The following is a 13,479-nucleotide window of genomic DNA, read 5'->3' on the forward strand; positions in this document are numbered from 1 at the left end:
GATTTAAGTGTGTGCCCTTACACTTAAGTGGTAGAAATAGTCGTAAAATCTGATACAGAAACACTTTAGCCAGCTTTTTATTCCATTTGACCAATGGTGCAATGTCCACTGGAATATACAAGATACATCTATATAATTTGAATCAGATTTTTGTTATATTTTTGGGGTGATGTGTTAAACTTGATGTCTAGTTTTTCTAATTGCTGGTTTGTGCTCTGCATTTTCAGAAGAAAAAAAGAATATTGAATTTGTCTCTTAGTATTACTTGATTGCAAATGTTTATTAGTTTTAATTGTATGCTGGGAAGGTTATATTTATTAACATTTTTTTCACTTAATATAATTTGGATTTTAACTAAGTAATTGCGAATTCATAATTTAGATTTTTATTAAGTAATTTCACATTTATACGCAAGTTCAAGAACCTCTACTTATGAAATAATGCATTTTAGACGTAGTTTCATAACGTGGATTTTTCTCAAAAAGAGATAAAATTTTCATTAAATTAGCATAATTCGTGCCACACACTTTAATTGCAGCGCCAAAACCTATTAAAATGATAAGAAATATACCAATTTTGTTTTAAATAAATACAAGTATCTATGCATATATGCAAAAAAAGATAAGAAAATGATTTATTAAGCCATTCAAATGAATAAGAAATGCAAAGATATTTTACAAAGGTGTGGAATTGCGAGTGGCAGCTGAGTAAATATTCGTACACCCGCACGTAAATATACAATTGCAAACCTTCTTTTCACCAAATACTTGATTTCAGTCAATTTTATAAATAAGTACTGTTGGGGTTATTCTGGGATATTATTGTATATGTGCGCATTAATCATTGTGTATGTGTGGAATATTAATCATTATATGTATGTGTGGAATATTAATCATTATATGTATTTGTGAAACATTAATCATTATAAGCAGACGAAAGCTCAGTATAACGGTTACCAAGGACACTCCCCCCTGCAGCTGGCCCCGAGGACATTTAAATGTTTGCCCTATTCCGAGGACTATTGACTTGACAGATCACCCAGTCCCGGGCCGAGGACTGTTGATCTGAGTTCGCAATGAAGATCTGTGAAGGACTCTTAAATTGCTTTGACTTGTATACCGGCAGATGGCGATAATCGAATCAACTTCCGAAAATACTCGCATATTGTTTTAAAATAGTGTCGCTCGTTTCACCTTTTATGGAAATTGTTATGCTTACTTGTGCAAATTCTTACGCAGATGTTTTTGGTTTCCGACCTGATATGCAATTGTTGTTGAAGTAGTTTTTTTACCTTAATTGTGTTATTCGGTTAGCTTATGCAATTGTTTGAATAAGATAACCTTAAGTGTTTTGATTATGTGCGACTAAATGGACAGAAGATGATGCCTTTCTTCAGAATGCTCCGTGGCGAGGACGGGCCAGGATCGTTCTCACTTGCAAGTTTAACGCTGGATTATGTCTCCAATGTCTCTCCCTTTATTAAAGTATACCAATTAATAAACCTATCAAGTACTTTTACTTTAAATAGCTTTACTCTTGATCTTAAGTTAACCTTTTCGCTACTCGACCCACCGATGCCATCTGCTGCTTTTCATCCACTAAAGACAAGGTATATATAGATTAAATCCACCTTTTTTTACTGAAATAAGATCTCCTGTTCTTGTAAATTTCTAAATTGACTTAATTCAATAAATAATTAAGTGTCACCATGTTGTGTTAACATAACATATCCTCGCCGGAAGTAATGCAAGGCGACACACATGTCTTGTCTTAACCTTTTGACTCATATTTGTGAGCAAGTAATTTGCATCTTGGCTTTTGAACATAAACCATACGGAGCGGAGACCATGGGAATGCAATTTCAAAGCCTCCTGAATAAATTACAGGAAGGCATCCTAAACTTTTTTTTTCTTCCTCTTCCAGAATCCCTCAGGACTGACAGGAAAACAAAGTTCCGTAATGTCAACGAGAACAGCTTGTTATCCAGCAAATCTGGACGAAGGTAAATTAAACAGGAGTGAAACAACTAAAACGGGATTAAGCGCAATCCTGCTGTCATTTTTGAAGGTCATTGCGTAAGCAAAACAGAGGGTCATAGCAGGCGTGAAATAATGAGGGTAAAATGGAAGTGAACCAAGTGTCTGAGAAGATGATAGAGACGAACGCCATTCTATTTTTATGGTGTAACTCCTCGAGCCTTGTGATGACGAATGGTCGTCTCTGTGTCAAAAAAGAAAGTACACCGCAGGGAGCGCATTTTTTTTCTTGACCTCGACAGTGACAAAGTGAAAGCAAAAACAGACCAAATCCTCACAGAATTAAACAAAACTAGGTCTGCGTTGAGTATATTTAGCTCGTGCCTACATTATGCGTTTCAGGAGTGAATTCATTCCCGTTCCACGAAAAAAAAAATCCCTAAAAATAGTTCAAATGCTTTTGTTCAATATGGGAACTTTAAATCTAGAATTCTGTTATTTTTCCGATTGATTGTGTGCACTATTGCACTTTGCTTAATTTTTTAATCCACACTCATTCATTCATTCCTCGTCAATGGCAGCCAACGAGTTAACAAGGAACCTTAAAACGCCCCAAAACCAAGGAGTAATGGCCAAAAATCTGCCGAAAGTGACCAACACACAGGAAGTAGTCTGGCAATTCCCTCTAAATACATCGGAAATGATCTAAAATTTACAGGAAGTGACGTGTTTGAACCCTGAAATGACAAGGAAGTGACGCAAAATTGACAAAAATACCTGTCCAAATCACTTAAACAGGCTGTAGATGCTAATCTTTCAGTACCATTGAGGGCGCTAGACATCCCATCTGTTTTGACCGGGAGGGGCGAACGTTCCTTGGCCCCTCCCAGTCGAAATCGGATATCCAGCGCTGTCAATGGCAGCAAGTAAATTAACTTTTGGGCCAAAAGTGAACTGATCCGGCCCACATGAGATCTTGTTGGCATTAATGTGGCTTTCTATCAATGATTAAAACAATTTGGAAAGAATGCACGGCAACAAGTGTGTTTACAAGAGCGAGTTTCCTAGTGATCGATCCGAAAGTGCGTATTCATCCCGTGAGCTGCCTGTTTGACACTGCTGACTCTCAATGCCAACCTCAATTTCCGAAAGGTGTCCTGAAAATAATCTGGAGATGCTCCAAGCGTCTTGTCTTGTCTTTTTTTTAATTCTCTCTGTATTCCTATTGATTAGTCCAATTTACAAGGCTCCTTGTCCATTTGCCGTTCACTTTGCCAAGGATTATTGGATTCGGACAGGCTTATTTGCTTTTTCTTGTCTGAAAGCCACATTGGGCTCTCCGTGTTTATTGATATTATCATGGAAGCCAACGATTGGGCCAGCATGTAAAACTGTTGCTGGTTACACTCTTGGTTTTGCTAGTATCCAAATCAGATATTTTAATTAGGCAGATAGATGGAAATCTGTTTTCCGCAGGCCTGTGTGGGTACTTCAGTTTTCATCCCACAAAAACTGGCTGAATGGTTACGTTAAGATGCCACTTGCTGTGTGTGTGTGTGTGTGTGTGTGTGTGTGTGTGTGTGTGTGTGTGTGTGTGTGTGTGTGTGTGTGTGCTTAAATCAAGGGTGTCAGACTCTGGTTGGTTCGCGGGCCGCTTTAACGTCAACTTTATTTCACGTGGACCATTTTAGATATAATATTTAGATTTTTTTTAATGGATTAAAAGAACTGGATTAAAAGCCCTGAATATTCATTTATTTATAGATCTAAAACAATGTTTATTTTAGTTTTTTATATATTTTGAAGTTTTACAAAATGATTTTTGAACTAAAAACACAGAAACAATTGATTAAAAAATTACAATTATTGATTTAAAAGGGAGAAAATCAGGAAATTTAATATACATCTATACTCTTCATTTTAATTTGATCCTAAAACAGAAAGTCTGCACTCATGATTTACTTTCCCGGGCCACCTAAAATGATGCGGTGGGCCAGATTTGGCCCCCAGGCCGCCACTTTGACACATGTGGCTTAAATGGCACAGAAAAATAATGAAAAAGATAGAAATCCTTGTTAGAGTAAAATAAAACAGAACAAGAAATAGCCAGTTTAGCCCAAATATCTTTAAGAATAATAATTTACATGTTCAAAATGGGCGAGGAGAAATGTGCAGACAATAATGCGTATTGATCTATTTAAAAGGATAAAATACTGTATCGTTCTGTAGCAAAAATATCGAAATTCAATAAAATTCAGAATGTTATTCTGGCTTACCTGGTTCAAACATGCACAATTCTCTTTTCAGAAGAAACACCCAAAAGATACGAGCAAGCGCCGAGAGTGTGATTGACAGTCAGCGTCAAGTATCCTCGCACTGACAGGACGAGCCTTATTTCATGTACGTACCGTATTTTCACGACTAAGGCGCACATAAAAGTCTTAAATTTTCTCCAAAACAGACAGGGCGCCTTATAATCCAGTGCGCTTTATATATGGAACAATACTAAAATTGTTATCACGATAAAATAAAATAAATCAGTCGATAGGGTACACCATCCTCTACAGCTCTCACAACTACGGCAAGCAGCCCCCGACTCTACTATTTTCCCCATAGAAAAAGTACTGCGCATTGACTGCTGGGATATATAGTTCTTTTGTCAATACACCCAATGGATTCTGGCCTGGATATCGATATCAACACAGCTTTGTGAAGTGTGGAAGGCAGTGCTGGAATAGTTCCGCTAGCTAGTAGCTAGCTACTATTCGCGAATGGATTGTGGCCGCCTGGACGATCGTATGAAACTCAGCGTTTTCGATGACTCATTTGGACAATTGTTCAATTCGGACACAGAAAATGAGGACTTTGATGGATTTGTGGGTGATGATGACGTGAGTACATTGTAAAATGGCTAAATAAAGTACAACCAAACTCAGTTTTGCTTCCGTTGCCTTTTTAAAAACTTGTTTTTAGTGTGTGTCCGTATGTTTAAGATGGTGCATGTTTTGCCATGCCTGGCTGCGTCTATAAAAACGGTGCGTCCTTTGTGTGTGTAAAATACAGAAATAGCACTCGTTACTGACACTGCGGCTAAAAATACAATGCGCCGTATAGTCGTGAAAATACGGTATTCATTGTTTTTTGCATTCAAATTTGTCCGGGTTGTTAAGCACAGTCTTTACTCTCGCCATTGGTTTTAATCTGACCTTGCAGGAACTTTATGTAGGTGTGTTTTCTGCAGTGTGAACAACAGTTAGAATAACTGATACTCAGCACACATTGAGCGATAGTATTTCCTACGGCGCTTGTAATTACTGCATATTTTACTCAATGTGAACAATACCCAAACAGAATGCACAAATAACAGGTCCCCTATCGCATATGTTTTGCAAATGAACCTTTACTGTACTGATGAAGCTTGACTTTGGAGGCATTTTTCATGGAGTAAAGTTGGCAAGGAACGCAACATCCCTCTCGGGGGAATTCCGTTCGGACAGGCAAAAAATGTACGTGTTAGAGAGCGCCAAGTGAACAGTTTGTGGCAACGCCCGTTATGCTTTCAAGTGGATGAAAGTTTGTGTCATCAACAAGGCTTACACGCACATCCCAGCCTAAAGGGCTCATTGATCATGAAAATGAAGGCCGGGCATATTTATACACCAGCCAGACTCCAGCAGTCAAAAAGTCTCAACATTTGTTTTCCTGCTTGTCACTTTGTCTCCAGGGAGCCGTGCGCCACCTGTTTAGTTTTCCACCGCCGAATAATTGCGAAGAAGCGGGAACCATCGTCCCTGGCCTTCGCATTTTCCGCCATATTTGTTGGACATGTTAGCCTGTGGCTCTCTAGTCAAACACAAAAGAAAAAGGAACAAGTACAAGCCTGACAGCCAAAGTGATTAATGAGGCATCTTCAATTAAGAGGAAAAAAAGAGAATAATCCATCTTAAAATGACTTTTTTTTTTAACTATTCAAAAATGTCAGACGACTGAGAATGAAGTCGGAATTTAGAATTTGTAGTTTTGGAGTTTGAACAAAATGCACAATCCGGTTCCAGACAGGAGGCAAGACCCGATTTATTGCTAAGCTTGGCATCTTTTATAGGCTGAGCACAGTACAGTGAAAACATGGACATCTGCCCTCCTTCGTCATCGTTTGGCATCGTCTAATATCTTTCTTGGAAGATCAGTGACTCACGGGCACCTGCACAACTGGTTTAAAATGGATCTAATTCCACATAACATTTTATCTAGACTAACGGGCGCCACAATTTTTCACAATAGTGGACAGTGATCTAAAAAAAATTCTGGATTTCAAATCAGAATTGAAGTCGAAATTCAGAGAGTCAGGTCAAAATTCTGAGATTGGAATTAGAGTCAAAAACTTTAACTCTAAAGTCAGACTATTGGGGCCACTTTAATCTCCGAATTCTAACTTTAAATCAAAGTCAGAATTATGACCTTAAGGTCCAGGTTTTTTTTCCCTGAAAAGTCGGGTCGAGACAGAATTCTGACTTGAATCTGAGAATTCTAATTCAAAATCAGTCTTAATTCTGAGATTTTAAAGTGATTTTTTTCCCTGAAAAGTCGGGTCGAGACAGAATTCTGACTTGTATCTGAGAATTCTACTTTAAAATCAGTCTTAAATCTCAGATTTTAAAGTTAAAAAAGATTTTTTTCACTTGAAAAGTCGGGTCGAGCCAGAATTCTGACTTGAATCTGGGAATTCTAATTCAAAACCAGTCTTAATTCTGAGATTTTAAAGTTAAAAAAGATTTGTTTCCCCTGAAAAGTCGAGTCGAACCAGAATTGTGACTTGAATCTGAGAATTCTACTTTAAAATCAGTCTTAATTCTCAGATTTTAAAGTTTAAAAAAAAATCCCCCCTGAAAAGTCGTGTCAAGCCAGAATTCTGACTTGAATCTGAGAATTGTAGTTCAAAATCAGTCTTAATTCTGAGATTTTAAAGTTAAAAAAGATTTTTTCCCCTGAAAAGTCGGGTCGAGACAGAATTCTGACTTGTATCTGAGAATTCTACTTTAAAATCAGTCTTAATTCTGAGATTTTAAAGTTAAAATTCTGCTTCAGTTTCAAGCCCCAAAATTCCGACAACAAATTCTGAAATAAAGTCAAAACCCTAAACCTAAAAGTCAAAATCTTGGCTCCCTATTTTTCCTCCAACAGCCCCAATCCGTTTTCTCAGTAGATCGATGAGGTACATTAACAGAAAATCAGCTCCAAATTCATTAACTTTTTGACAACTGCATTTTCTCTGTTGTTTCCACCCACGATAGAACAACTCCAGTCACCAAGATGGAGTACACGGAAACAACCAAAAGCAAAACAAACAACCGTACTCCATGGCTGTTTATGATATCACCTTTGTTTTTGCTGTTCTTGCACTCTAATCACGAAGCCTGATAAAACCTCCCACAAAAAAAGCAGAGGGTTTGTCCTACTAATTTTATCACGTCCCAACAGGAGACATTTTCCATTTGTTCGCTGGCCACGTCCTCTCTTCAACAAACGCTTTGAGTCTGCAAGTTGGTTCTGGGCCATTACACGCCACTGTCTTTGTATGCTTTTTGATCTGGATGCAAATTGGCTTGCCTATGCAGCAAAAACTGGACGCTGACTACTGCTTCCGTATATCACACCGGTCCCTTTTGAGGCTTCCCCTTAAAAGATTACATTGGGGAATAAGGCAGATGGGTTGCTCCTACTTTTAGAGGTATAAATATGCAAATAGCCTTGCAAAGTTTGGTTGTAGGGTGACCTCATAAGTTTCGACAAGGAATGAAAACGGCAAATAAAAAGGAAATTTGAAAACAAAAATGACGGCCAGATATCAAACGCGTAAAGCAAGGGTGTCAGACTCGGGTTGGTTCGCGGGCCGCGTTAATGTCAACTCGATTTCATGTGGGCCGGACCATTTTAGATATAATATTTAGATATTTTTTTATATAAATTGATTAAAAGAACTGGATTTAAAGCCCTGAATATTCAGTTTTTTTATAGATCTAAAACAATGTTTATTTTAGCTTTTTTTATATTTTTTAGATTTTAAAAAATGATTTTTGAACTAAAAAAACTGAAAAAAAGGATTTAAAAATTACAATTATTGATTTAAAAGGGGGAAAATCAGGAAATTTAATATACATCTATACTCTTCATTTCAATTTGATCCTAAAACAGAAAGTCGGTGTCAGACTCGGGTTGGTTCGCGGGCCGCGTTAACGTCAACTCGATTTCATGTGGCCGGACCATTTTAGATATAATATTTTGTGTTTTTTTTTAAAATAAATTGATTAAAAGTACTGGATTTAAATCCCTGAATATTCAGTTTTTAATAGATCTAAAACAATGTTTATTTTAGCTTTTTTTATATATATATTTAGATTTTACAAAATGATTTTTGAAACTAAAAACACAGAAAAAAATGATTCAAAAATGACAATTATTGATTTAAAAGGGGGAAAATCAGCAAATTTAGTATACATCTATACTCTTCATTTTAATTTGATCCTAAAACAGAAAGTGGGCGTTACTGATTTACTTTCCCGGGCCACACAAAATGATGCGGCGGGCAGATTTGGTCCCCGGGCCGCCACTTTGATACATGCGGCGTACAGTAAGATCTTCCTGTTTTGAAATTAGGCGTGTGTATTGCTTCATATCTGCAGATTGATGATTCGTATTACGATTAACAGGTCACGATTCGATCCCGATGAAACTTGATTCTGCACTTTAAGATGATGATTGAGATTTTTCTATGTCCTTTTAGAAAAAAAGAAATTAAAATGTACATAAAGATACATTTATATCGATTTATTTCTTAATTTTGCTTCAATTCATACTAGCTTTAGTCCAAACTGCAAAAATACAGGATTTAATGTGAGACTTGATCTGGGAAACATCGCCCTCCTCTGGCAAGCACAATTACTACATATCAGGCTACAGAGGCTCACCACTGCTTACTAGTGGATGCGCGTGGAACTGTAGCCTCATATTGTTTATTTCACCATAAACACGCATGTAAAGATTCAAAGGCATTTTGAATCGATACGAGAATCGTACATCATAATATCAGGATATATTTATAAAATCTATTTTTTAACACATGAATTCTTGACTAATACATCCAAAACTGTTGCAACGCCATTTCTTGAGATATCATGAGCATATCGCAAATCGTGTATCTTAAGGTAGCCAGAGAAAATTGGCAACCATGCCCCAAAAAAATGAAAACGAATCTCTTTACGCTTTAAAAAAAACGCCGTATGTTCATTCATCCCTCCCTGTCAAACAAGATTGGACGTCTGGCGATAGACACGAGAAACATGCACAAAAGCCAATTACTTAGAGATGTTCCAATCAGTTGATGGCGGTTGATGAATCTTAATCAATGAATCGTGAGTGTTCAGCAAAATGACATGTTTCCCAGATCCGCATCATCTTCAAAGACTTTCAAGAGAAAAAGCGCCAAGAAAGAACAAAAAAAGTGTTGATTTAATTATGTAAAAACATGAGCTGCTCAACTCAATGTCTGCCAATGAGGGGGTGAGCCATTCAATCCATTCTCAATGGAAGGCCAATAGCCCTGCCAACTCACCCAGTCTAAATGGATTTGACTTTTGTTGTCCTCATTGGGTTAAAATATCTAATGTACAGTTGTCAAAGTGGCGGCCCGGGGGCCAGATTTGGCCTGCCTCATCACTGTGTGTGGTTCACGAGACTAAATCGTGTATTCACTTCATGCGTCATGTGAAATTTAGAATGAATAGTATAGCTACAAAAGGAATATTTAGTTTTTTCCTATTTGTATTTTTTTTAAAGTAATATTTTCAGTTTTTTCAGTTATTTTTTTCTTAAAGTAAAATGAATAGCACTTAGAATTTTAAAAATATAAAATGTATTAAAATGTATGTTTTTTTAGAAAAATAACTAATGATTAAAAGGAACTATTTAATGTTTCAATTTTTATAAAAATATTAACATTTCTTAAAGTAAAAGAATAGCACATATAATTTTCAGTTTAACACTTTATTTTTAGTGTTGATATTAAAAATATAAAACATGTTAAAATGTATGTTTTTTTAAGAAAAAAACCTGATGATTAAAATGAACTATTTAATGTTTCCCTTTTTATTAAAAGATTCAAATAAAAAAATAAAACTAGAAAAACAGATTTTTTGTGTTCATTTCTTAATGTATTGTTTCCTTTTCATGATGAAAAACGTGAATAAAGATTAAAAGTGCTTTTTTTTTTCCTTTTTGAGAAAAAAACATGAAAAAATAGATAAAATATCAAAATCAGTCCCAAAATATATTTATTCCCCAAAAAATAAAACAGACTGCTTAATGATTTGCCCCTTTATTTTTCCATAAAAATATAAAAATAAATAGTTCATGCAATATTTGCTATTAATATAATTTTCTAAAATCCATTGTTTCCTTTTCATGATGAAAAACGTGAAAAAAGATTAAAAGTGTTTTTTTCCTTTTTGAGAAAAAAATTAAAATAAAAAAATAAAATATCAAAATCATTGTCCCAAAATATATTTAGACTGCTTACTGATTTGCCCCTTTATTTTTCCATAAAAATATAAAAAGAAATAGTTCATACAATATTTGCTATTAATAGCCTTATAGAGACTATTTGTATAAATTTTAATGATCTTTGGCACACCAAAAAAGCCATCCATTCCTTAGTCGATTAACTGTGACAGACATAACGGTCACAAAAAAATGAGTTTGACACCCCAAAGCTAATGGCTGGAAATACTCTTCATCATGCTTTATTACTGTCTTGAAAAGAAACCATCGAGTCCTTGTTTGTTGTTCAAGTGTCAAACTGCTGTGATGCCCGGCCTTATTTTGATTCGTGCATCTGGGCCTTTTATCACCAACTTCTTTCCACTGACGCCGACAAAACCGGACTCCCCTCAGACCAATTATTTTAGTGCGCTCATTGGCAGCGCAGCCTCGCCATTAGTGCGGGGTTCTGGATGAAGTTAAAGCACGACATAATGTCCTCCGTCTGCCCGGCCGTGCGCGAGCATCAAAGTGTGCATTGAAAGGCGCCGCGCCAGCTTCGTCTCCCAAAGTCTTCACAATGAGAGCTGTGTCTCCGGGGGGGAGCCTGTCCACTTTTCCGGTGGCCGGGCCAAATAACTGGGACAGCCGTGGTGTGGGGAGGTAAATAAAAAATGAGCGAAGGGAGCTATCGCGGGATGCCTGTGCTGCCTGATGAACTTGGCAACAGGAGGACAGGCGATGTTTTATCGGGAGCTGATTCCGTCCTAAATTATCCCGCCTTCACTTGGCTGAATCCACTATCCGGCGCCAACTGCTGCAGATTTAAATGGAAGGGGGTCGTCGGGGGTGCTGGAGCTTAGCCCAGCCAACTACAACGACCAGGTGCGGGAGTACACCCTTAATTGGTGGTCAGCCAATCGCAACGCACAAGGAGAATGACAACCATTTATGCTCACACTTAAACCTAGAGACAATTTAGAGTGCTCAGTTAGCATAGCATTGTGACCGGACGTTTCGTCGAAAGACGTTTGGTCCCCGGACGTTTGGTCGACCGGACTTTTGGTCGACCGGACGTTTGGTCGACGGGACATTTGGTCGACTGGACGTTTGGTAGAACGGACGTTTGGTAGAACGGGCGTTTGGTAGAACGGGCGTTTGGTAGAACGGGCGTTTGGTAGAACGGGCGTTTGGTAGAACGGACGTTTGGTAGAACAGACGTTTGGTCGCCGGGTTCGCTCGCTGTCAAATTATGACAGAGAGTTTACTGTTGATATTTTGATATTAGATATTTAGATATCAAACTAACTCTCTCTCTCTCATGATTATAATTTTGAGAGCTGGCTTCAGCTCCGGTCGACCAAACGTCCGGTCGACCAAACGTCCGGTCGACCAAACGTCCGGTCGACCAAACGTCCGGTCGACCAAACGTCCGGTCGACCAAACGTCCGGTCGACCAAACGTCCGGTCGACCAAACGTCCGGTCGACCAAACGTCCGGTCGACCAAACGTCTTTCGACGAAACGTCCGAGTACGGCCTATCATATACCCGGAGAAAACCCACGCAAACTCCACATAGGAAGGACTGAACCCAGGATTGAACCCTCAATCTCAGAACTGTGATGCTGATGCGCTAACCACTCGCCGTTGAGTACACTCTTAATTAGTGGCCAGCCAATCGCAACGCACAAGGAGACAGACAACCATTTATGCTCACACTTTAATCTAGAGACAATTTAGAGTGCTGAGTTAGCCTAGCATGTACCCAGAGAAAACCCACGCAAACTCCACATAGGAAGGACCGAACCCAGGATTGAACCCTCAATCTCAGAACTGTGAGGCTGATGCGCTAACCACTCGCCACTGCGCCCCAAGTACTGAAATTAGTTTATTCATTTTACATACGGCTTATTCTCAGCCTATTCCAGCCAACTATGGACACCTGAATTGGCGGCCAGCCAATCGCAGGGTTTATTCATATTTTTGTATTCAAACCAGGAAAGTCCAAAATTAGTTTTTTCTGGAGGGTCAAACGAAAAATACATTTTTAGGTGCGGTTTCATCTCACATTGTAATTTTTGCAAGCGCCCAAGATTTAACAACAAACTTGACTTAAATTGAGATGCTATCATCTCTCCGAAAATAACATCGTGCATCTCCCGACATTTGTTCTGCCGCTAAATTAAACCCGGACGAAAGTTTTATCCAAACACAAGGTTGATTTGGAACTTTTCCTGATTGACAAATACGCATGGATCTACCGTGTTGCCATCCTTTGTTTAGCATCGACTCCCTAAAACTCCGGTAAAGCGCCATAAAGAGAAGTGCAGTGTCTTTACACACCCAAAGAGTATTTGTGGGGATGGATGTGTCGGTTGTTCTCGTGTATTAATGTTGTGCCGTAAAGTTTACATGGCGGTTTCTTGCATTTAACAGGCGCTACGCTGTGCCAGACCGTAAAGATAACAGCCACAGTCCATCATTTGAGCAAAGATGTGTTTAAAGAAGAGACAGCCAACCGCAAATGTCATTAATCCCAAACGAGAATCGACTTTCTTATTGCCATTCTATTTTTTCTTTATCTGTGTTTGTTTTATATCGCTTCCTTGCAGGCTCTTTATTATTATTTATTTTTTTAAACTTAAAGCTTGTTTCTTTGGAAAGGCTCTTGTCATTCTGTTCTCCCACCCAGTAAAGATGGCCTCCAACCACAGCAAGTGGGAAAACACACTCGGTGAGAAACGGTCCGCGCTAGCACAAAAGGGCGCCGCTGCAAATTAACAGTTTGCGCACGCACCGTCACCTCCGTGGGATTTTCGATAAAAGACCCTGAGTGCTTCGCTCAGGTGGCGTGGCGCATTTTAGAGGCCTAACCGCTATTTTCATATCTGACCAGCACTAATCAGGACACTGCAATGTACTGACATAATGTATTTTGCATTGCTATCACACACAGAAGGACCAAAAATAT

The 13,479-nt window shown here is 38.2% G+C and overlaps 1 protein-coding gene across 1 annotated transcript in view; it reads left to right on the forward strand.

Moving 5' to 3' along the window:
• LOC144076242 (uncharacterized) overlaps window positions 1–13,479 on the forward strand; it is a 137,081-nt gene that overhangs the window by 108,290 nt on the left and 15,312 nt on the right. Inside the window, exon 6 of the mRNA XM_077603924.1 lies at window positions 1,924–2,002. Coding sequence (XP_077460050.1) covers window positions 1,924–2,002 — 79 coding nt within the window. The remainder of the gene's footprint in view (window positions 1–1,923; window positions 2,003–13,479) is intronic.

This window comes from Stigmatopora argus, chromosome 1 (assembly GCF_051989625.1).
Source record: "Stigmatopora argus isolate UIUO_Sarg chromosome 1, RoL_Sarg_1.0, whole genome shotgun sequence".
Taxonomy (NCBI): domain Eukaryota; kingdom Metazoa; phylum Chordata; class Actinopteri; order Syngnathiformes; family Syngnathidae; genus Stigmatopora; species Stigmatopora argus.